Genomic DNA, 20968 nt, shown 5'->3' with positions numbered 1-20968 from the left:
AGAAAGGGGCAAAGTTTCACCTCAAGCAAGCAGAAGAACTTTGTTTTGGATTTAGAGTCAAGAAGGATGCAGGATTAAAGGGGTGGTGGAATCCTCCTCCATGGTTAAGGTCAGGCACTGAGGCCAGGCATGAGGCTCTGACAGTGAAACCTGGATTATGATGGAGACTCCAAGATACTGGAGATGCCAGTGCCATGGGTTACCGGCCAAGAAAAGTTACAGACTGAAAGTGTAACCAGCTCAACATAGAAAAGTGTTTGCAGTCACTGGTCATACAGCTACAGGATTTGGGGTTTACTCTACTGGATTTTCATCTTCCTCTGGTCCAGTATTTTCTCATTATGCCACCATTCTTTCTTTTTGGAATGGTCATGTGTATTCTGCACCCTTGTGTCCTGGAAGTATATAGTTTGTCTTTGAATTTTCCAATAGGTTGCTATTAAGAGATTGCCCTGAGTCTTGGAAGAGACTGAAACTGGATTTGAGACTGTGAAAGACTATGGACACTTTCAAAGATGAACTAAATGTATTTTGAATTACTATATGGCTGTGAACCTATGGAGGCTAGGGAGTGGAATATGGTGGTTTAAATAAAACGGCCCCCAATAGGCTCATATATTTGAATCTTTGGTCCCTCAGTAGGTATACGCGAAGAAGGGGATCAGAAAACACAGCCTTGTTGGAAGAGGTATGCCACTTGGAGCTACTTTGAGATTTCAAAAGGTACCATTCTCTCTCTCTCTCTCCCTCTCCCTCTCTCTCTCTCTCTCTCTCTCTCTCTCTCTCTCTCTGTGTGTGTGTGTGTGTGTGTGTGTGTGTGTGTGTGTGTGTGTGTGTGTGTGTGTGTGCAACTTGTGGATCAAGGAATAAGCTCTCAGCTGTTCCTACTTTCATACCTTTGCTCTGCCAACATGGACTCTATCCTCAGAAACCATAAGCCCTAATTAAGTGCTTTCTTTTATAAGTTACTTGATTACAATGTTTTATGACACACTAGAAAAGTAGCTAACACACACAGAAGTTTAAAAAGAAATCTTTACATAAATGCACTAATACCAAGGATAGCCCCAAACAAAAATCGATTAAGTTAAAAATAACTAATGACTAATGAAGATTCATAAAACAATTTACTCTCATGACAAGATAGTCACAGCATTTTGCATAAATAACTCAAATCAACAAAAGACATGTATAATAAAAATATTTTTGAGGTAGAAGTCACATAACATGAACATAAAGTGTTCAATGATATGGAACTTTCTCCACAGTCGATTTCCAAGACATTTCATTAGCCCATGAGGGAATCATATTCTCATTAAGCAGCCCCTCCCCTCCCAGCCTTATCAATCACCTACAGGCTCTTGGTTGCTATGGGTTTATCTACTCTAAACGTCCCAGGAAAGAAATCATAATGTGTGATTTTGATGTGTGGCTTTTGTGACTTGTGCAGTGTGAAGACTCAGCCATGTCATAACTTGTCAGGATTGTCCCTGTTACGGCTGAGAAATGTCTCATTGTTTGACTACAATGCTATGTCCATTCATTCATTTGAAAGTGGGCGCTTGTATTGTTTCCACAATTTTGCAACTCCGAGTAGGGCATAATATAACTTGTATGTGAGCTGCCCACACAGGCTTATTTGTACTTGGTACTTGCTTAGAAAAGGGAGTGGTTGGTTCAGGAAAGGAGCTGAAGCAAACAAAATTACCCTTCAAAAAATAACTTTATTAGGGAAAGGGGCATCAAAACTTTGGGAGCAATGATCAGGTCTTGAGGTAAGAAAGCATGAAAACCAGTAAGTACATCAGAGGCAACATGTTGGTGCCCTTAAAGGAAAGCCAGGCTTCACTTTAAAACAAGAACTATTTTATTCTGAGGTATAGGCTATAGTAAAAGTAAGAGAGAGGGCCACCATAAACATGAGGGAAGGGGAGCCCCAGGAATGAGCATTCAGAAAAATCTGAACAAAGGAAAATATCTCACGTCTGCATATTTCCAGGGGGTGACGGGAAATGCCACTTGATTTAGTGTTGGGTAGCTTTGGTGGCAAAGAGCATGAAAGAACCATGTGTCATAAATTAGGAGCTGTTGGGCCTGTGACCATCCAGAGAAGTCAGGGATCTTTGGTTCAAATCAACTAGCTGGACTCCATAACTCTGACCACTGGGAGGATCCTTAGCAGCCCCTGCTTGCCGGGTGACAGCACTGTTTGTGCTTTGCAATCTTCAAGAGCAGAGTCACGCCTATTTACTTACTACGGAAAGCCAGGGCAAAGTAGATGGGTTATTGTGCTTGGGTGCTCAGCGGCTCCACCCGCAGCCACAGCCCGCCCTCTGCGCGCAGGATCAGCTCTGGCTTCCGGCGTGGCTCCTTGTCATCTGGCAGGATGCGGAAGCGCAGCAGAGTCAGCGCCAGCGCCACCTTCATCTCGCTCATAGCGAAAGTCTGTCCAATGCAGTTCCTGTGGGAGGATGGGGTAGGGACTGTGGCTGTGCCCTTTGCAGGGACCCAGACAGGCATTCTCAGACCCAACCTGACCCAGTATCGGTCACGTTGAGAGATGCTAATACACCTAGCACACCACTAATACTTCATTCGAGTTTAGGCCACAATACAACCCACGGGAGGGAGCCCCACAGCTATTGCCATCCCTGGCCGCTCTTGGAACTTCCCAAATAGATTCTCCAAACCTTGATGAAACCTCTACCATCTCAATTCAGCTTTCCTCACTACCAGGCCCAGACCCTACTTCACGACCTTGAGCTTGCTGGCCTCACCTTGGCCCCGCTGAGAAGGGAATAAATGACAGAGGTGATCTAGCCTGGATGTTCTCTGGATCAAAACGGAAGGGGTCATAGACCTGCAAGAGACTAGCCATGGTGAATGGGTGGCATCTAGCAGCACAGCCAGAGACAGAGTCTTAAATGTGCTAGGAATCTGATATCCTGGGGCCACTGGGGGAGACCAAGAACGCAGACACAGCGCACCTCAGGGTCCCGCCACACAGTTGGGTTGTGATGGGTTCCAAAAATATTGATGATGCAGATGACACCTGTGGGGAAGAGGAGAGGGGCAAGCAGGGTAAGCTGCCTGATGAACTTTGCTGTGTACCCTTTCCCTAAATTTTGTGGCCACCTTTAGGGATGATCCTTCCATCTGGGAGGGAAATGTCCTGGGTGCAGCATCGGGAGACCATTGTGACTGGGGGATGCAGCCGCAGACTCTCCTTGATGCACATGGTCAGGAAGGGCAGCTGGGCCAGGTCGTCCCTAAGGAACACAGCACACAATTGTCCAGGAGCAAAACCAGAGGCTGCCAGCCTCTGTGTTGCCCACTTAATCTTTCCTCACAGCGTAAAATAATCTCGAGAAGAGCAGAAAGTTAGGAAAGTGCTAGAGGTAATCTAGCCAGGAATCTTTAGAGAAGTTTGTTTGTTTTCCTGAGACAATGAATTGTTCAAAAGCCGACCATTTTAAAAATTCAACAAATTTACATTCAAATGAGTATTTCTTATGGCAAAAAGAAAAAAAAAGCAAAATGCAAAGAAAAAGAGTAAATTGGTCTAATTCGTCTGCTCTTCTGTGTCTCTCCCTCACATACCCCATCTACCCTTTCCCTCCTCGTCTTCTCTCAGAGTTCTTTCTCCTGTCTCAGGTCCTTCCATCACCTTACCCCCTCCTTTATCCTCCAGCTCCCCATCTACATTCCTCTTTACACTTCTCCTCTTTTTTATACCCCCCTGCTACCTGTCATCTTACTGACTTCCTCCTCCATCAGCCAACATCATCCTTGGACCACTCTACTCCCCAGTCCCACACAGATACTCAGTGACTTTCCCAATCACACACACCCTTTCCCCCTACACTTGTTTCTCTTCCACTCTCAATCCAATGTCTTCTCATGGGTCCTAGGGCTGTCTTAACCTTAGACTGTTCTCACGCCAAGCTGAGAGCCGAGGAAGGTCGTTCTCTGAGCTAAGTCTTTAGCACAGACTAAGTTGGGCACCAAGTTGGAATGGAAAGGCAGCGTGGGAGGGTTTGATGAGTGAAGACTAGGTGATGGATGATTCGAAGGTTCAAGAAAACATACATATGACTTTTATTCCCAGATGTTTCCTATGGATCCCCAGACAGAACAGTAAGGAAGTAATTAGAAAACAGGAGAACAATCTATCAGGAAGGAAAACATGGGAAATATTAAGTAGGACAGAAGTCCAGGAGAGGACAGGAAGTTCACTTATACATTGCAGGCAAAGTAGCACCATCTGCCTTCACATAGTGTTATCCTGTCAATAATTTTCTTTGAAGTCCACATCTCTCTTTCCTTGCTGATGAAGCAGATGCCTCACCCACCAGCCAATAACAGAAGAGTCATTTAAAGAGTTCCCTTCCCCACCTGGGGGACAAAAGCGGGAGAGGGACTCAGGGACAGTCTACCATGACTTAGGCTCACCATTCGATCTCCTTGGGATCACGATCCCTCAGCAGCTCCTGCACCTCCTGCCGGCAGCGCTCCTGGTGCTCAGGGTGCCTCGCCAAGTTGTACAGGATCCAGGAGAGCCCACTGGCTGTGGTGTCATGGCCTGAGGGACAGACAGATAGACTCGGGAATCTGGGCTGTTTCAGCACCACTGTGTGGACAGCACTCAAGCAGTGACATTTTAAGAAGGAATTGGGAAAAGATAGAACACAAGGAATGGAGAGGCCCAGATTCCCCAGGTGGAGAGAGTCCTATCCCCTTCTCTGGCCTCACACTGATGCCCTCACCCCTAAACATGAAGGTGTCAGCTTCAGCTCGGATGTCCTCATCTGACAGCTCCTTTCCATCTTCATCCTGGACACGAGACAAGGTTCTTATATTGCACAACTTCTGATGGCTCCCATGTCTAACATAAAATAACATCTAGAGATCCTTTTCTGACTATGCACACAAGACCTTCATATTCCTGCATTTCTCTTGGTCACCAACACACAGGCATTTTCTTGGCTTCCTGTGTTTTCCTAGTTGAGGGAATCAAAGACTCGTGGATATTTTCTACTCCTGTGTGATGAGTGACTAGCCACCTTCAAGTAGAATCATTGTAGGACAACTTGTCTTGAAAGTTAGAGACTAAACATTGCTCTAAGTCAGTGTTCCTCAACACATAGCAAGCCACTATGTCCAAAAAATATTTACATTACAATTCATACCAGTAGCAAAATTATAGGTATGAAGCAGCAACAAAAATCATTTTATAGTTCAGGGTCAGCACAACATAGGGAACTGTATTACAGGCTCACAGCATTAGGAAGGTTGGGAACCACTGCCCTAAATCTTTAACTTTGCTCACTGGGTGGGAAGAGTGGGTTTCCTTTGTACCATTCTTCCCTTTTTGCTACTTGATTTGTCACAAAGGTTGTGTCTGCAGGGTGGGAAGATTTAGACTGATGGGAGAAATAGGAGCAGTATGTAACTTTGTGAGTTCAGATGATGTCATAGTGTGTGTGGTTGGTAAGTGGGCTGGCTTCCCCTTCTCCTCTCTTTCTCACTTGCTAGTTTTCAAACGTGTCCCCTCTCTGGCTTCTCTCATCTTACTCTCTAATTCCTTCCCTGCTCTTCTGTCCCACTACTGGGTCTAAATATTAGGAATTTATCTTATTTCCTTTAGAAGCTATCAGGTTTACAAACCTATAAAACTTACCTTGGCACTTGGTTAAAGTTGTTTATATTCAACAATAAAGTCTTCTCTTTACTTGAGAAAATTTGAGAGAAATGCAGGGTGATTTATGTGCACGAAAATGTCACTGTGAGATGCATTATTTTATAGTTAAAAATGATCTTCTATCCCTTGCCTCTTCTCCTGTCTCCTCTATTATCTGTTTACCCTTCATCTATGTTACCTCTCCTGTTCTCTTCCCTCTTCCTCTGTTTATCCCATTGCTTTCTCTGAAACCAAGAAGACATAGATGTGCTGTCCTATAAGCCTCCACGACTCCTAATATATAGGTCTTTCTCCTGTTGTGTGAATCCTGTTTGAATGAGAATTGTCCCCTGGACCCACACATTTGCATGCTTAGTCCTCAGTTGATGAACTGCTTGGGTTAGGAGGTGTGACCTTGTTGGAGGAAGTGTACCACCATTGGGCTTTGAAGTTTCAAAAGCCCATTCCAGGCCAGGTCTCTCTCTCTCTCTCTCTCTCTCTCTCTCTCTCTCTCTCTCTCTCTCTCTCTCTCTCTCTCTCCCTCCCCTCCCCCTCTCCCCCTCTCTCCCTCTCCCTCTCCCTCTCTCTCTCTCCTTCTCTCTCCTTCTCTGCTTGCTGCCTATGAATCAGGATGTAAAGTTCTCAGCTATCGCTCCAGCTCCAGCCTGTCTGCTTCCCACTATGATGATCATGGATTAATCCTCTGAAACTGTAAACAAGCCCCCAGTTAAATGCTTTCTTTTATAAGAGTTGCTTTAGTCATTTGTCTCTTCAGAGCAGTAGAACAGTAACTAAGACAGCTGTCATCAGTCACCTTCTCCAACAATCCTTCCCCCATCTCCTTCCCTTTCTCCTCTGAGCAAGTGGGAGTCCCCTTGAGTATCTCCCAACCCTGGCACATCAAGTCTAAGATTGGTTTTTAACTATAAAATAATGCATTTCACGGTGACATTTTTGTACACATATTTGTCAGGTAAAATAGTCAAATCACCTGGGAAGGAAAGATCTAGTAATAGGGAGTGACTGCTACCTTCATAGCATGACTGCTATAATGTGTGATCCACACTGATTATGAAGTTATGTGCAGCGTCTCCCAAATACGGATACTATGATCTACTAACTTACCAAGTAAGGCCCTTCAGGTCCACCTAGAAAGACTGTATTGGCCCCAGTCTGCTCTCTACAATGTGTTTTTCTCTGACTCGTCTCTCTTTACCTCAAATGCATTCTATGGATTCTAGGTGTTCTCTACATCAAGCCCAAGTCATTACTGAAATATAAAAAAGTCATATCATCTCACATTCAGTACAAGCATTCACTCTATTTTTTATAAAATCATAAAGGGTTGGAGCTGGAGAGATGGCTCAATAATCATATGGTGCCTCACCTATAACTTTAGTTCTAGGAAATTCAGTTCTTTCTTTTGGCCTCTGCAGTCACCAAGCATGCGTGTGATGCACATACAAACATGCATGCAAACACTCATACACACAAAACAAAAATAAATGAATTAGCTTTTAAAGTCATGAGGAGTGGTATAAACATGTAGTGCCAGTGGGGCAGTGAGATATGTACCCAGCCCTGAAGATGAGCCTGGCAACATAGTAAGACACATCACAAGAAAGCTACCAAAACCCAAAGGGTTGACATGGATATGTAATCCTAGCACTGAGGAAGCTGAGGTAGGAGGATCATGAGGTTGAGGCCAGCCTGGTCTACAGTGAGACTCTGTCTAAAAGAAGGAAACAAAACAAAAACTTCATCTAATTCATTTTAAAAAGCTCCATTGCACCTCTTAAGAAGCCGACCTTGGTTAGCAGCAGTACATCAATGAAGTCCAAAGTCTTGGACTTGGCTTTGGCCTTGATGATATCATCACCACCATGCTTCAGCAGAGTGCGACGTCGCTCCTGGATGACGGCATCGGTGAAGTCGTGTACCAGACGGCAGGCCTTATAGAAGCGCATTCCATCGGGCGTGAGGCGGTAGAGCAGGTCCACATGCATAAGCAGTTGCTCGTTTCTCTTCACAGCCAGGGTACTGAGCTCCAAGATGGCAGCAATATACTGGCTAGGCTTCCTGCACAATGAGAACACGAAGAGAAGCAGGAATGCTGCAGACCTAAAACCTGAGGGGCATCTCTCAGCAGAAGGAGGGAACTATTTTCTAACAGGATACCAAGTAGCCTAACTCATCTAGAAACAATGGTCACATGTGATAGACATGGGCCTTGATGGTGACATGGTAAGACACGTCTCAAAAAAGCTATCTCAAGCCAAAAGGCTTATCATATGTAATTTTATTATATATGTAATCCTAGCACTGTATACTCAGTTTCCTCTCTCCCTTCATTCCAATCACATGAGCCTAGGCATTTCCCTAAGCATCTGCCACATAGTGTAGACACCAGACTCCTCTCTTTCCTTTCTGACACAGGGTCCAGTTCTGCTTCTCCTGCTCCCAATATTGTCCACCCAGATTAGAACTCATCAATTCTTGCAATATGCTATGGCCAGTCTCACCTACCCCCTTTTACAACATCAATCCTATTTTCTTTTAAAAGACAGTTACTGTCTATAGAGCTCTTTTGTATTATGGGTGTGCCTTTAAAGGGTTGTTAAAACCTTGACATTCTCTCTCTCTCTCTCTCTCTCTCTCTCTCTCTCTCTCTCTCTCTCTCTCTCTCTCTCTCCTTCTTGGCTGCCTGTGTTTCCTCAAATACATGGTCCCCACCATAATACAAATTTGGGCACAGACCCAAATTACACTGAAACCATAAGCTGAAATAAATATTTCCTCTATTTTATAATCTTAGATATTTTATTATAGTGATAGATAATGAAGATCTCTCATAGTTTCCTAGAAACTATGACCTTAATTCACAGAACGAAGTTCCACACTTTTCTTGACTTTAATGTCTCCATGCTTTAGTTACTGTCTGTTCTCCCAACCTCTTTCCAAACGCTTCCTGCCAGGTGCTCATGACTACCTGAATCTCTGTGCCTTCTTCTGAATAATTCCACCTTATAGAAGAGGCTACTCTGTCCCCCGTGGGGTTGATTCAGTGTCAGTTCTGACCCACTTCTTCCATGAGTCTCTTCTGCTTGCTCTGGCCAGCCTTCCCTCTTCTACCTCTTGCCTTAAGTCTGTGGACCAAAACTCATCCAAGACCTGAAGGTGAAACTTACTCCTGACAGTTGCTGTTGAAGCTGAAGACGCATTTCTGCAAAGTGTCCAAGGTCATGAGGCTGATGTTCTCAAACATGTTCAGACGGGTGCTACCCCCTGAGGCCAGGCGCAGCCACTTGGCCTTTGAGAGAGGGAGAGGGGGGGAGGGGGAGGGGGAGAGGGAGAGGGAAAGGGAGAGAGGTTTTGAATCTTGGCTCCCTGAGGCTCTGCCCAATCCCAACCACTCAAATGGACAACCTCAAACCAGCCTTCTGGATCTCAGCCCTAGATAGCTGACCTCAGGGATAACCCAAACTGGAAGCAGCTTCCGTAGCAGATGAAGACCCGAGACTGGGTCAGACGTCCTGATTCCCATGTTCTGTGCTCCCTCAGTCAGTTATTTGCCTTCTTCTAGTTCTTGCCTGTCATACCTTTAGGAAGTTGGTCTGATCTTAGTCTGCTAAACTAAGAGGAACCCCATGTGCACCATTTTTAGCTCACTTCCTGCAGGATAATGTGAACAAGGTCTCTGATATGTTTGACCCTCAGATTTATCACTAATGAGGAAAAGGTAATCACTGTACCTCACGGGCATAAGGAAATTGGTCAGCATAGATTATTGAACCAGGACTTCACATCAGGTCTAGCCTGTGACAAGCACTGAACACACAGTGTCCTTCTCATTATCACTTCTGTAAATTGATTTCAAGACCCTCCTTTTGCTGAGGATGTTAGACTTGCATTGTTCCTTGAGAAACTTTGTTAGACATGCCAACAATGAACTATCATGATGGTCTTAACTTGGCTTATCTCAGATATTATGGCAGAAAACTGTGGACACAGTAATGACTCCATGAGTGAAAATAAGACTAAATTCTGCTTGTTATAGAAGCAGATTCCCTAAGACTCAGTCATATTATTACATTATGATTAGGTCATGAGGTGCCCCTACTCCAGCCCACTCATACTGCTCTCACAGACTGTGAGTACCTTGAAGAAAGGATAACAGCTGGAGTGATGGACATGCTGCTTGCTGCACATTGAGTAAATGTCTGGCTTTTCCATCTGACTCAAGGATCTGGTATGTTCTAGAAGAATCCATAACCAATAAACAAGCTAACATATCAGTTTACAATAAGGAGTCACTCTGGGACCCTCATCCCAGTTCTTATTCAGCTACATCTAGTACAGTGTGAATTTCCAGCAATGTCAGTTAGATTTTGACCCACTTTTAATTTTGTGTTTGGCATATGATTTAACTTACAAAAACTAATGAGATGATGAAGCTACCATCTCAATTAAATCTAAGTTTTACGTCGTATCCTGCTTCTCTCATTCCAGTGGAACTCTGTGCCACAAGCCTTGGGTGCCTCATAAGGGAAAAGAACCATGGGAACGCTTACTGAGTGTCTCTGCCAAATCCAGTCTAAATTATCTTGATGTTTGCAAGCTTCAAACATGAGAGAACTGAGCCAGAATCAGCCGAGCTGCCCACACCTGATCCACACTGATCATAAAATATCAATGACCTAGACTTTGTCCAGAAGAAACAACCAGTGTTTGGAACTGCCAAGTCATGTCTGTGTTCAGTTTTTAGGCCATCAAAAAGGAACACCTGAGCACCCTCCAAGTAAGGGGCCACGACTCCATGGTATCATCATGAACACAGAGTAACGTTTTAATACTAAATCACACATGGGGAATCAAGTCTGGGGGAAAACTGCAATGGGCCACCATGATCCTTCAGAGCCAGTACTGTGGACTAGATCTGTCTGAAGTCCCTTACCCACCCCTCCCCAGACTCTAGCTGGGCACATGGGTTCTGGGGACTCACATGCATGATGTTGGTGCTGTCATTGAAAATCTTCACATAGGGTTTCAGGATGTTGAAATGGAAGGCAGGTGTCAGCATGCGTCGGTGGCGGTTCCACTTGTCACCAGCACTCACCAAGAGCCCATCCCCTATGAGGATGACCATTGGTAGTGGGCAAATGTGGCACCTTTTCCCCAGGGCTGTTCCCAACCATCTCACCTGCAAGGACTCACCGAGCCAGGGTTTCAAGAAGCTGTAGAAGATGTCGTCCTTTGGGGCAACCGCAGCTGACATGAAAAAGAGTCATCAGGGACCAATGGAAAATGCAGAGGATGAACTTGGGAAGAATTTGGTGCCCTCATCAGAGGTGTGCATGTCTACCTCAAGCCAGAATGGCAAGATTGTGGAGAAGGGCAGAGGAGGCAGGGAGTAGGGTAGAGGTGAGCAGGAGCCAGACTAAGGCATAGGAGGGAGTAGGACAAACGTGTGGCCTGACATTGCATAACATACCTGTGATGGTTTGTATATGCTTGGCCCAGGGAGTGGTAGTATTAGGTGGTGTGTCCTTGTTGGAATGGGTATGTCACCGTGGGTGTGTGCTTAACATCCTTACTCTACCTGGAAGTCAGTATTCTGCTAGTAACCTTCAAATGAAGATGTAGAACTCTCAGCTCCTTCTGCACCATGCCTGCCCAAATGCTGCCATGATCCTGCCTTGATGATAATGGACTAAACCTCTGAACCTATGAGCCAGACTAAATGAAATATTGCTCTTTATAAGAGTTGCCTTGGTCACAGTGTCCATTCACAGCAGTAAAACCCTAACTAAGACAACACCCAAGTGGGTGTTCACATGGCTCCTACATGGCCTAACATGTCAACACAGGACAATACTCTGAGACCTTTACATAGACCTAGCATAGTTATTCATCCAGCACTTTCTGTCATCTCCTGACATATACAGGTGACACAGATGCACACTACATGTGTACTCTCTTTTGCTGTTTTGTTTCTGTTGCTGTCACCAAATACCATGACCAAAAAAGCAAGTTGGGGAGGAAAGGGCTTGTTTGGCTTACACTTCCATACAGCTGTTAATTATTGAAGGAAGTCAAAATAGGATCTTAAAAAGGGCGGAAACCCAGAGGCAGGACAGAAGCCATGGAAGAATGCTACTTATTGGCTTGCTTGCTCATAGCTTTTTCAACCTGCTTTCTTATAGAACTCAGGACCACCTGCCCAGGGATGGCACCACCCATAATGGGCTGGGCCCTCCCCGATTGATCACTAGTTAAGAAAAAGACTTATAGTTGGATCTCATGGAGGCGTTTTCTCAACTAAGTCTCCTTTCTCTCTAATGACTCTAGCTTGTGTCAAGTTCATGCACAAAGCCAGCCAATATAGCATCCTAACACAAAACATGTGCTAACGTAGCTAAACACACGTGGTATTCCTTGACGTGGCTCTACCTAATGTAACATATTGCTGTGAACTGACACCATGACCACAGCAACTCTTATAAAGGAAAATATTTAATTGGGGTTGGCTTACAGTTCAGAGATTCAGTCCATTATTGTTATTGCAGGAAGCATGGCAACATGTAGGCAGACATGATGCTGGAGTTCTACATCTTGATCCACAAGCAACAGGAAAAGACTACCACACTGGGTATGACTTGAGCATTAGAGACTTCAAAGCCCACCTCCTAGTGACACACTTCCTCCAACAAGGCCATATCTGCTACATCTCTCTCTCTTTTTTTTTCCGAGACAGGGTTTCTCTGTGTAGCCCTGGCTGTCCTGGAACTCATTTTGTAGACCAGGCTGGCCTCGAACTCAGATATCTGCCTGCCTCTGCCTCCCAAGTGCTGGGATCAAAGGCGTGTGCCACCACGCCTGGCTTTGCTACATCTCTTAATAGTGCTACTTTCTATGGGCCTATGGGGGCCATTTTTATTCAAACACATATTAGAAAAGGTACGGTGATTCTCAGTGTGTACTAGAAGTTATCTTAAAATGGCCAAAGTAGGGTGGAGGAGATTATTCATCTGGGAAAATGCTTGCCATGCAAGCCGAGAGAGCTGAGTTCTGTCCACAGCATCCACATAAAGAGTTGACAGTAGTGACATGCACTTTTAATCACAGTTCTGAGGAGGCAGAATCCAAGTAGATTCTGGGTATCTATCATAGCCTGATCAGTGATCCCTAAGTCACAGTGAGACTCTGTTCCCCAAAACAAGGTGTATGGTTCATGAGGAGTGGCATCCCATATTGGCCTTTTACCTCCACTCTTACACTAGGCACACAAATGCAAGTGCAATCCCCCCATAACATACATATACTTGTACATAGATTAAAAAGAATAGTTACATTAGAATCTCAGATGTGTAACAGATGCAATTTAACATCAGACATGGGTACACACAGATACCTCAGCAGTGGGCAAGCTGGGGCTGGTGCAGTGCCCACCTGGAGCAGAGAAGGAAGTGGGCCAGCAGTGCCCACCTACAGCAGAAAAGAGGGGCTTCACAAAAGTAGGAAAACTATACAGATGGCCACCAGCCAGGGCCCCTACCATCATCAGCCTGCTTCCCCACAGCACACACAAGGATGGTTGTACAATACACCTTCTTTCACACCCATGGAAGGAGTTACAGAGACAAAGTCTGGAGCTGTGACGAAAGGATGGACCATCTAGAGACTGCCATATCCAGTGATCCATCCCATAATCAGCTTCCAAATGCTGACACCATTGCATACACTAGCAAGATTTTGCTGAAAGGACCCAGATATAGCTGTCTCTTGTGAGACTATGCCGGGGCCTAGCAAACACAGAAGTGGATGCTCAGAGTCAGCTAATGGATGGATCACAGGGCCCCCAATGGAGGAGCTAGAGAAAGCACCCAAGGAGCTAAAGGGATCTGCAACCCTATAGGTGGAACAACATTATGAACTAACCAGTACCCCGGAGCTCTTGACTCTAGCTGCATATGTATCAAAAGATGGCCTAGTCGGCCATCACTGGAAAGAGAGGCCCATTGGACACGCAAACTTTATATGCCCCAGTACAGGGGAACGCCAGGGCCAAAAAGGGGGAGTGGGTGGGTAGGGGATTGTGGGGGAGGGTATGGGGGACTTTTGGGATAGCATTGGAAATGTAAATGAGGAAAATACCTAATAAAAATATTTTTAAAAATACACCTTCTTCCTACTTCTGAATTAGAGGAAGGAAAGAGAGCCCGGAGATGGCTTCTCTAGGCTGCTAGAGAGGTGGATTAACTGTGCAGGAGGCAGATGCAGCCTTGGGAATTCTAGCCAGCCCTTTCTCCATCCCTGCCTGAGGTTCCTCCAGACATCTTCTGTACATAGCAATCCTCAACCCTCAGTTAGAGGGACAGAAAGACACATTCACTCTTACGATCTCAAACACCTGGGTTCTCTTCCCTACCCTTCTCCAGACTGAAGGCCAGGCATTCAAGTCCATTGAGCTCAGTCTCCCACATAGTAAGTGAAGTATCTGAGACCTGATCCTGAGACTTTACATCAGTATCCTGGATTCTTACCAGTGCATCTATCTGCTTTGCGTTTCCCAGGTCTTCCCAAGATCGCATAGAGACGGTGACTTAATAAGGACTCTCTGTCTTGTGGTTCAGGGCAGCAAATTCAAATTAGTTACAAGCCCAGAACTCCTGGGAACGCCACGCGTGAGACAGGTTGTCTCGTGGTCTGAGACTCATCACTTAGACCTTGTTGAAAATGCTTGTCTGAAAGGAAAAGCGAGGCCTGGGAAGGTAAAACAGACCTGAAGACAATTCTCCCAGGCAGGCCTTCACAGTCTACAGATTCCCTTTATTTCTTTGAACTAAACCAGGTGGACAGCACTCACACCCAACAAAGACCTAGCCATGCACAGAGAGCAGACAGCCTTCCTGGCAGATGTCAGAGCCATGGTGTGGGCCCGTGGGTGTGGGGGGAAAATGGAGTGGGAGTAAACCTGCATCCTGCCAGAGTTCTGGTGCAATGGATGCTTTCCATACGGGCCCCGGGTGTGTGTCTGGCTGTGGGAAGCCATGGAATTCCAGCTCAGCAGGGGGTGGACAAGGGGCAACCCTAGGTACCAGGTTCTCAGCCTTGAGCATCCCTGGATATTACAGAAGAGCTGAGAACAGAATAGGGGCCCCAGGGCAGAAGAGAGGAGCATACCTGGCTATAGTCAGGCACCTGGCTCTGGGAACATGCTATTTTGGTTAAATGGGGCTTGTTCCAGTGACCCAGTAGAGAACTCTACAAAGGACAGAAAAGTGAGCCACAGAGCCAGATGCCTGACACCACAGAGCCCCCAACTCCATAATTCTGTGACTATCAGTCACGCAATGTCCCAAGTTTCTGGCACTCTGGCTGAAGTCCACCCCCACAGTTACCTGACTATAGCCAGGTATGCTCCTCCCCATAGTTACCCGATAGCCCAGCCCACAATAAAAGGAGCTGCTTGGCCCCTCCTCATTCTTTAAGCTCCCACCTTTCTTACTCTCCTCTCTAGCCCTCCTTCTCTCTTTCCCTTTCCCCTTCTCTCCACATGGCCATAGCTGGCTTCTCTCTTTCTCTTTCTACCTTCTCTCTTTCCCCCTGCCTTTCTACAATAAAGCTCTAAAACCATAGACTGTCTCTGCTCATTAAGGCCCACCAGGCTTGAATGATGGGATAGGCTTTCTCCTAACGAGCCTCGTCTAACCTCCTGCACTGCAGCCATGGACCGGACCAAGGACTCTCGCCTGTATGGGAACCATCAAGTGCCCTCTCCCCCTACCCTCTCCTCCCTTCAGCCCCGGGGCTTTGTTCTCAACTCTTCTGTAGTATCCAGCGTGGGATGCCCAAGGCTGAGAACCCCCTGCCCAGCTGGAATTCCGTGGCTTCCCACAGCCAGACACCCACCCGGGGCCGCGTGGAAAGTGTGCTGCAGTCCTCCTGAGTCTGCCTGCCCACAGCATGGGAATTCTGGTGGGATGCAGGTTCTCTCCCCTCTTTCCCCCACACCCACGGCCACACACCATGGTCACTAGGGAACACTCCCTCTAACCCCCTCCTCCGCTTTCTCTCAACTATGGCCCAGGCAAGTATGGTAATGTCAGAGGGCAGGGTAAGTGGGCCAGACTGGAGTGGAACTTCCTAAGAAAGATTCTAGGCTTACTCAGTAAGCAATAAACATATGATGGAAACCAAAGGAAGAGAAAAAATATAGAAATAGCAGCTTGATACCACATTAATATACACTGGCTTACTTATGTGCCTGGGGATGGGATGGGCTACAGCCCTACACAGGCCCTGCACAGCCTGCTCCTACTTGAAACATTCCTGTTATCAGGGTAGATCTGTCTTCATTCCAGATACCCAGCTTTGTCTCTCTTAGACCTTCACTGATCTAGCGTCTGGCCATGCCTGCTCTGGTTCCTCTAGGATGTCTCCCTATGTGTACTAGCAGAGATCTCACTTTTCCATTCAGCCATCACCTACCTTCCTTAGAGTCATTCCTGATCACAGGGGCTTGGAGTGCCTTTGTCAAGATACATCTCTTCCAGATTGGGTTCCGCTAGGACAGAGCCTTGCTCATGATCTCCTGCCATCTCAGGAGTACCAAGAATGCTAGGGTGGGAAGGGAGGCAATGACTGTAGTAGAGGAAGAAGACCCTGATATGGGATGGTAAGTACATGAAAAAGCAGAAAGCCTGAGAGAGATAAGGGAATGGAAGATTAGGTTGCTTCAGGGGCACACACAGAAGAATGGAGTCAGGACTAGAAGTTCACAGGTTCCCACAGACATACCACCAACAGTCCCATGGGTACCTGAGGCGCTGAGGACAGATCGGATGATATCAGGGTGGCACAGAGTGATGAGAGGAACTATAGGGCCTAACCAGGTCATGAAGCCCTGGGGATAGGTGGTCACCAGCTCAGTCACCTGCTTCATGCCTTCTTCTGTAGGAGGGGACTGGGGAAAAAAAAGATAAGTGCAATCCCTCTTGACATGGCTCTTTTCAGGGATCAAATCGGCTGGATGCCCACATAAGCTGATGCAACATGACTTCTTGTTGCATCCGCAATATTCTCAGAACACAGTATTCACAGCAGTAGACTGAGTCAGGATGTCCCTCCCTTCACAGCATGGGTGGTACCATCCAACCCAGTGAGGATCCAAATGAAACAAGAGACAGAGGAAGGGGAAATTCACTCTTCCTGCCCAAGCTGGGACACTCAGCTTCTCATGCTCTCAAATAGCAAACTTCTGGTACTTGACTTTTGGACTCCAGCATTCATGTTTGACACTCCACTTTACACTGGGCCTTTGTTCTAACACTAACTTGCTACACCACCAGCTTCCTGGTCCTCCAAATTTGTGTGTGGTATTGTGAGATTTCTCAACCTCCTTTATTACTTAAGTCCAAACTTTATCTACATATCTATCTACCTATCTATCGATCCCTACCTTCTTCTCTTTCTCATTTGCATACCTGTATATGTTATATGTATATTGTGTTCATTCGCATATCTGTATAACTATGTATAGAATTGTGATGCATAATGATTTTTAAATTTAATTTAATTTTTCTACTTATTCATTTTACAATCTGCTCACTGCCCCCTTCCTGGTAACCCTCTCCCACAATTCTTTCCTTATCTTCCATCCCCTTCTTTGATAGTCTGCATGTACAACCTTGGTCACACAAAACTATAACACACCTGAAGATTATCTGTGTCTTTCAATTTTTACTATTATTGTTATGTTTAGTGTACATTTGGCTAAATAAATACCTTTATCAAAAAACTCTCTGCAATCTTCTCAATAGTACCGTGAGGTACAGGTTTGTATGCTGGGACCAATAAGTGGTCTCTCATAACCTAGATATGCAGTAGGCTCTGCCAAGATGGTTTGATTCAGTGTACTCTATAGCGATAGCCAAATGATGAAATCATCCAGCGATGAATTTTTAAAATTTGTCCCTATCACTAACTAATGCAAAATGATGTATCTGTGTGCATATGTAAGTGTGTATATGCATGTGTGTGTGTGTGTGTGTGTGTGTGTGTGTGTGAGTGTGTGCAGTTGTGTTGGGGTATGTTTATTTTACTGTTTGTGTGCACATGTGTGTTCATGCTTTGGTTCTGGAGCTCCGGAGATCACTAATATACTTCCTCAGCACCTGTAATATGTTTCTCCTGAAGCCTTTGTAGTGAACATGTGTCTGGATGTTGCAAGACATAGGAGTAAATCCCTGCTTCTTCTTGCTTTGTCTTTATCAGTCATGTCCTGGTATCAAGCCTGTAACTCATGGTCAATAGACAAGCTATATTGTCACACTGTCCACCTCAGAGAAGACTCCTTTGTCTTAAGAAAATTAATTTCTCAGGTGGACTCAATTTCAGCCCCAGAAAAAGCCTCAAGGCAAGGTCCTGACAGGGAAATGTGTGGACTGCACTGCAGGCTCAAGGTTTGTCCCTAAGATTTCTCGCACATGCTCTTCTGACTGCATACACCAAAAGTCTCCAGTTCCAACTAGGCAGAAGGGTTCAAACACTGGATGCTCAGCAGATGCCAAGATAGCAAAGAGGACCCCTAAGACTCCATAAAAGTGACAGCTCCCCAACAAGCAACCACCACCCACAAGGACTTGCATGCATGCTGTGAGATCTGAGAACTGTGAATGAAGCAATCAAGACCAAGTTAACCAAAGGAGAGAACGGTCCTATGTTACAGTCCAAATGCTGTGTAATTGTTAGGATCAAGGAAGATCACCAAAAGATGAGGCTTCTAGTCTAATCCAGGTTGTGCAGCAGACCTCAGTGATTAATCTTAGTAGAAAAGAGCAGTCTAAGCAAGATATGATTCAGGAAAGTGAAGCAAGGAGTCAGAAAAGAACTCGCCAGGGGCACAGGTGTGCTGGAGGTGTATGAGAAGGGCATAAAAATCCCTTCTGGAATAAAGCAGAAACCCAAAGATAGACTAGCAGAAAGAAATGGACCAGACAGGAAGCTGACTCTAAACCAGAACCCTTCAGGAGGCCTAAGCAGCAGAATGAATGTGAGGGGTCTTGGATCTATGAAGCCCATTCTGGGAGCCCTTCAGTGTGTACCAGAAACAGCAAAAGAGGCTAGAAATCAACCCAGAGTAGACTGGGAATAGAAAAACAGAAATCTGAAAAGAGTTTGAAATGTAGCACCCAAAGACCCTAACCCATTCTATCCTCAATTCCCATATCCATGAGGATCTCTGCACCCTCGCACCCCAGCCCCTAGCCCACCTAATCCCCGACTTTCTGTCCATATACCTCATACCCACATCCCGGGACATCCTTCTAACAAACTCCTTGACCACTGGGAGGTCCCTGCACCCTCATAATCCAGACTCATCCTGTTAACATACTCACCATGCCCAGGTGACCCCAAAACCAATTCTTCTTGGGTGGCTGAGGGAAACCACAGAGACGTTGACACTTTGCATACAAAGTGTATAGCTGCGTGAGGAACCGGGCCAAGAACCAGGAAATCCCAACCAAGAAAAAGAGTAGCCACGGTGAGGCTGACATGGGCCCCAGTCCTAGCCAGGATAAGTCCAGATATCGCATCCTATGAGATAGATGGTAGAATGTGAGTTCCTGAACCTCAGGGAATTGACAAGGGCACCCTGTAACAACGGACAGCGTGGGGACTATGGACCCCGATGTCAAATCAGGTGGTAGTGGAAACCCAATGTAGGAGAGAGGCAGTGAGATGAGGTATAAAGAGCAGAACAAGAGGCAGATGACAGAAATAAGAATATGAAGAGTGTCCCAAACTGCATGCATGAGACCAAGCTTTCCTGGAGTTGTTACCCAGAAACCACAGTGTCTCCAGGACAAGCTTGATCACTGTGATCATCCTGCTTCTGGCTCCCCAACACCACACCAGACATGATCAGGGCTCTCTCAAACCAGGATAGTACCCTGGAGCTCCACTTTCCCTAGCTTGGCACCTTCTCTCAGGAGTGGCGATTCTTCTGCAGCACCTCAATCTCTTTCTTCTGGGGCCTCTTTGGATAAGTGCCTAAAGGAAGCAATGGAAGGCTGGGCTCATGTGTGCCAGCCAAACCTTCCCAGATCTGACAGTTTCCTCCTGGCCTGGGCATGAGGCCAAGAAAGGAGGTTTAGTAAGCCAGCTGCACAGTGAAACCAAGTCAGGGTCACACTGAGCATGGAAAAGAGATCCTCAGGACTTAACTCCTCCCACATGAGGGAGGAGATAAGACTGGTATGGCCAAAGGCGACATTGAACCCCACCTTTATTGCCCCTCCTGCCCTTCCAAAGACAAGATATATTGTGTTTTTAAAAATCATTAACTTGGGACTTCAGGTTCCAGGAGACCAAGGCCAGGCATATCCCTAAATTTCTCTAGAGCTTCTATGCAAGTTTGTATGGGTGGAAGGCCTGTAGGATTTCTTGGTGCAGAACTGGGAGACTCTTGAATTTCTGTCTAGCTGCAGTCAGGCAGCAGTCAAACCCTACCTCCATGCAACACCGGGTCTTAGTAGACATGTTTCTTTAAGAAGCTGTTCAACAAGTGATTTCCCAGGTCAGATTCCAGGGATCAATAGCCCAGCTAGAAGAACACAGCTAGGGCTGGGCTGGGCTGGGCTGGGCTGGGCTGGGCTGGGCTGGGCTGGGCTGGGCTGGGCTAGGATATGGAGTGAGGAGGGAAGGTATGTGAGAGCAAGGCTAAGATGGGCTAGCAGCAGATGGGATCCAGGCAGAACAGGTCAGGGCCCTTCTTGTTCTTCTGTGAAAAATGGACAGCATTTAAAATAATGTTTACTATTCTGTACATTGGTTATTATACATTTTTTAAAAAGCTGTATATCATCAACCTTGGTGCCTAGTAAAAGACCACATGTCTGCTTGTGAGACATCAATGTACTTTAGTATGAAGATGCACATGCAGACCATGCCTTTCCTATTTGACCAGCTGTGGCCAGCACTTAGACTGTGCTTTCCATTACTTTTGTGAAAGAATGAAGACATAACCAGGCAGAGGTAAGAGTCTTAGTTCCTTTGCTACACATCAGGAATATGCTAACTTCAACCATCCCTTGTGCATCCCCTAACCCTCAGCAGCCTTTAATGAAAGCTCAGGCTTGGCATCAGAGAGCCCCAGACAAAGTGAGGCTCTGCCATTCACCAGTCCTATGACCTTGAGCAACTGAGCTGACCATCTGGGCCTCACACTCCTCAACAACGTGGCCATGAAGAGGTGAGGATGCTGGAGCTTGCTGACATGTGTTT

General features: G+C 46.0%; 1 protein-coding gene across 4 annotated transcripts; it reads right to left on the bottom strand.

The window, feature by feature from the left end:
* Positions 1-1844: 1844 nt before the first annotated feature.
* On the bottom strand, positions 1845-19878 carry Cyp4f40 (cytochrome P450, family 4, subfamily f, polypeptide 40). Of its 4 annotated transcripts, none has more exons than XM_006524759.1 (13): positions 19635-19860; positions 19081-19279; positions 16502-16646; positions 10895-10948; positions 10683-10810; positions 8869-8990; positions 7489-7759; positions 4767-4833; positions 4453-4582; positions 3136-3269; positions 2988-3052; positions 2778-2860; positions 1845-2461 (listed from the first exon to the last, which is right to left on the bottom strand). In XM_006524759.1, exons 2-13 carry the CDS (start codon positions 19276-19278, stop codon positions 2284-2286), a joined length of 1575 nt encoding a protein of 524 aa, XP_006524822.1. In that variant the 5' UTR covers position 19279; positions 19635-19860; the 3' UTR covers positions 1845-2283. The 4 variants fall into 4 exon arrangements, with proteins under 4 accessions (XP_006524822.1, XP_006524820.1, NP_001355664.1 ...); XM_006524757.2 differs by lacking the exon at positions 19635-19860 and adding an exon at positions 19525-19619; NM_001368735.1 differs by having other exon boundaries at positions 1850-2461; positions 19665-19878.
* Between the last annotated feature and the right edge of the window lie 1090 nt (positions 19879-20968).

Source organism: Mus musculus, chromosome 17 (assembly GCF_000001635.26).
Source record: "Mus musculus strain C57BL/6J chromosome 17, GRCm38.p6 C57BL/6J".
Lineage (NCBI taxonomy): Eukaryota > Metazoa > Chordata > Mammalia > Rodentia > Muridae > Mus > Mus musculus.
Note: the sequence above shows the minus strand (reverse complement) of the source record. Positions and strands in the feature narration are given on the sequence as shown.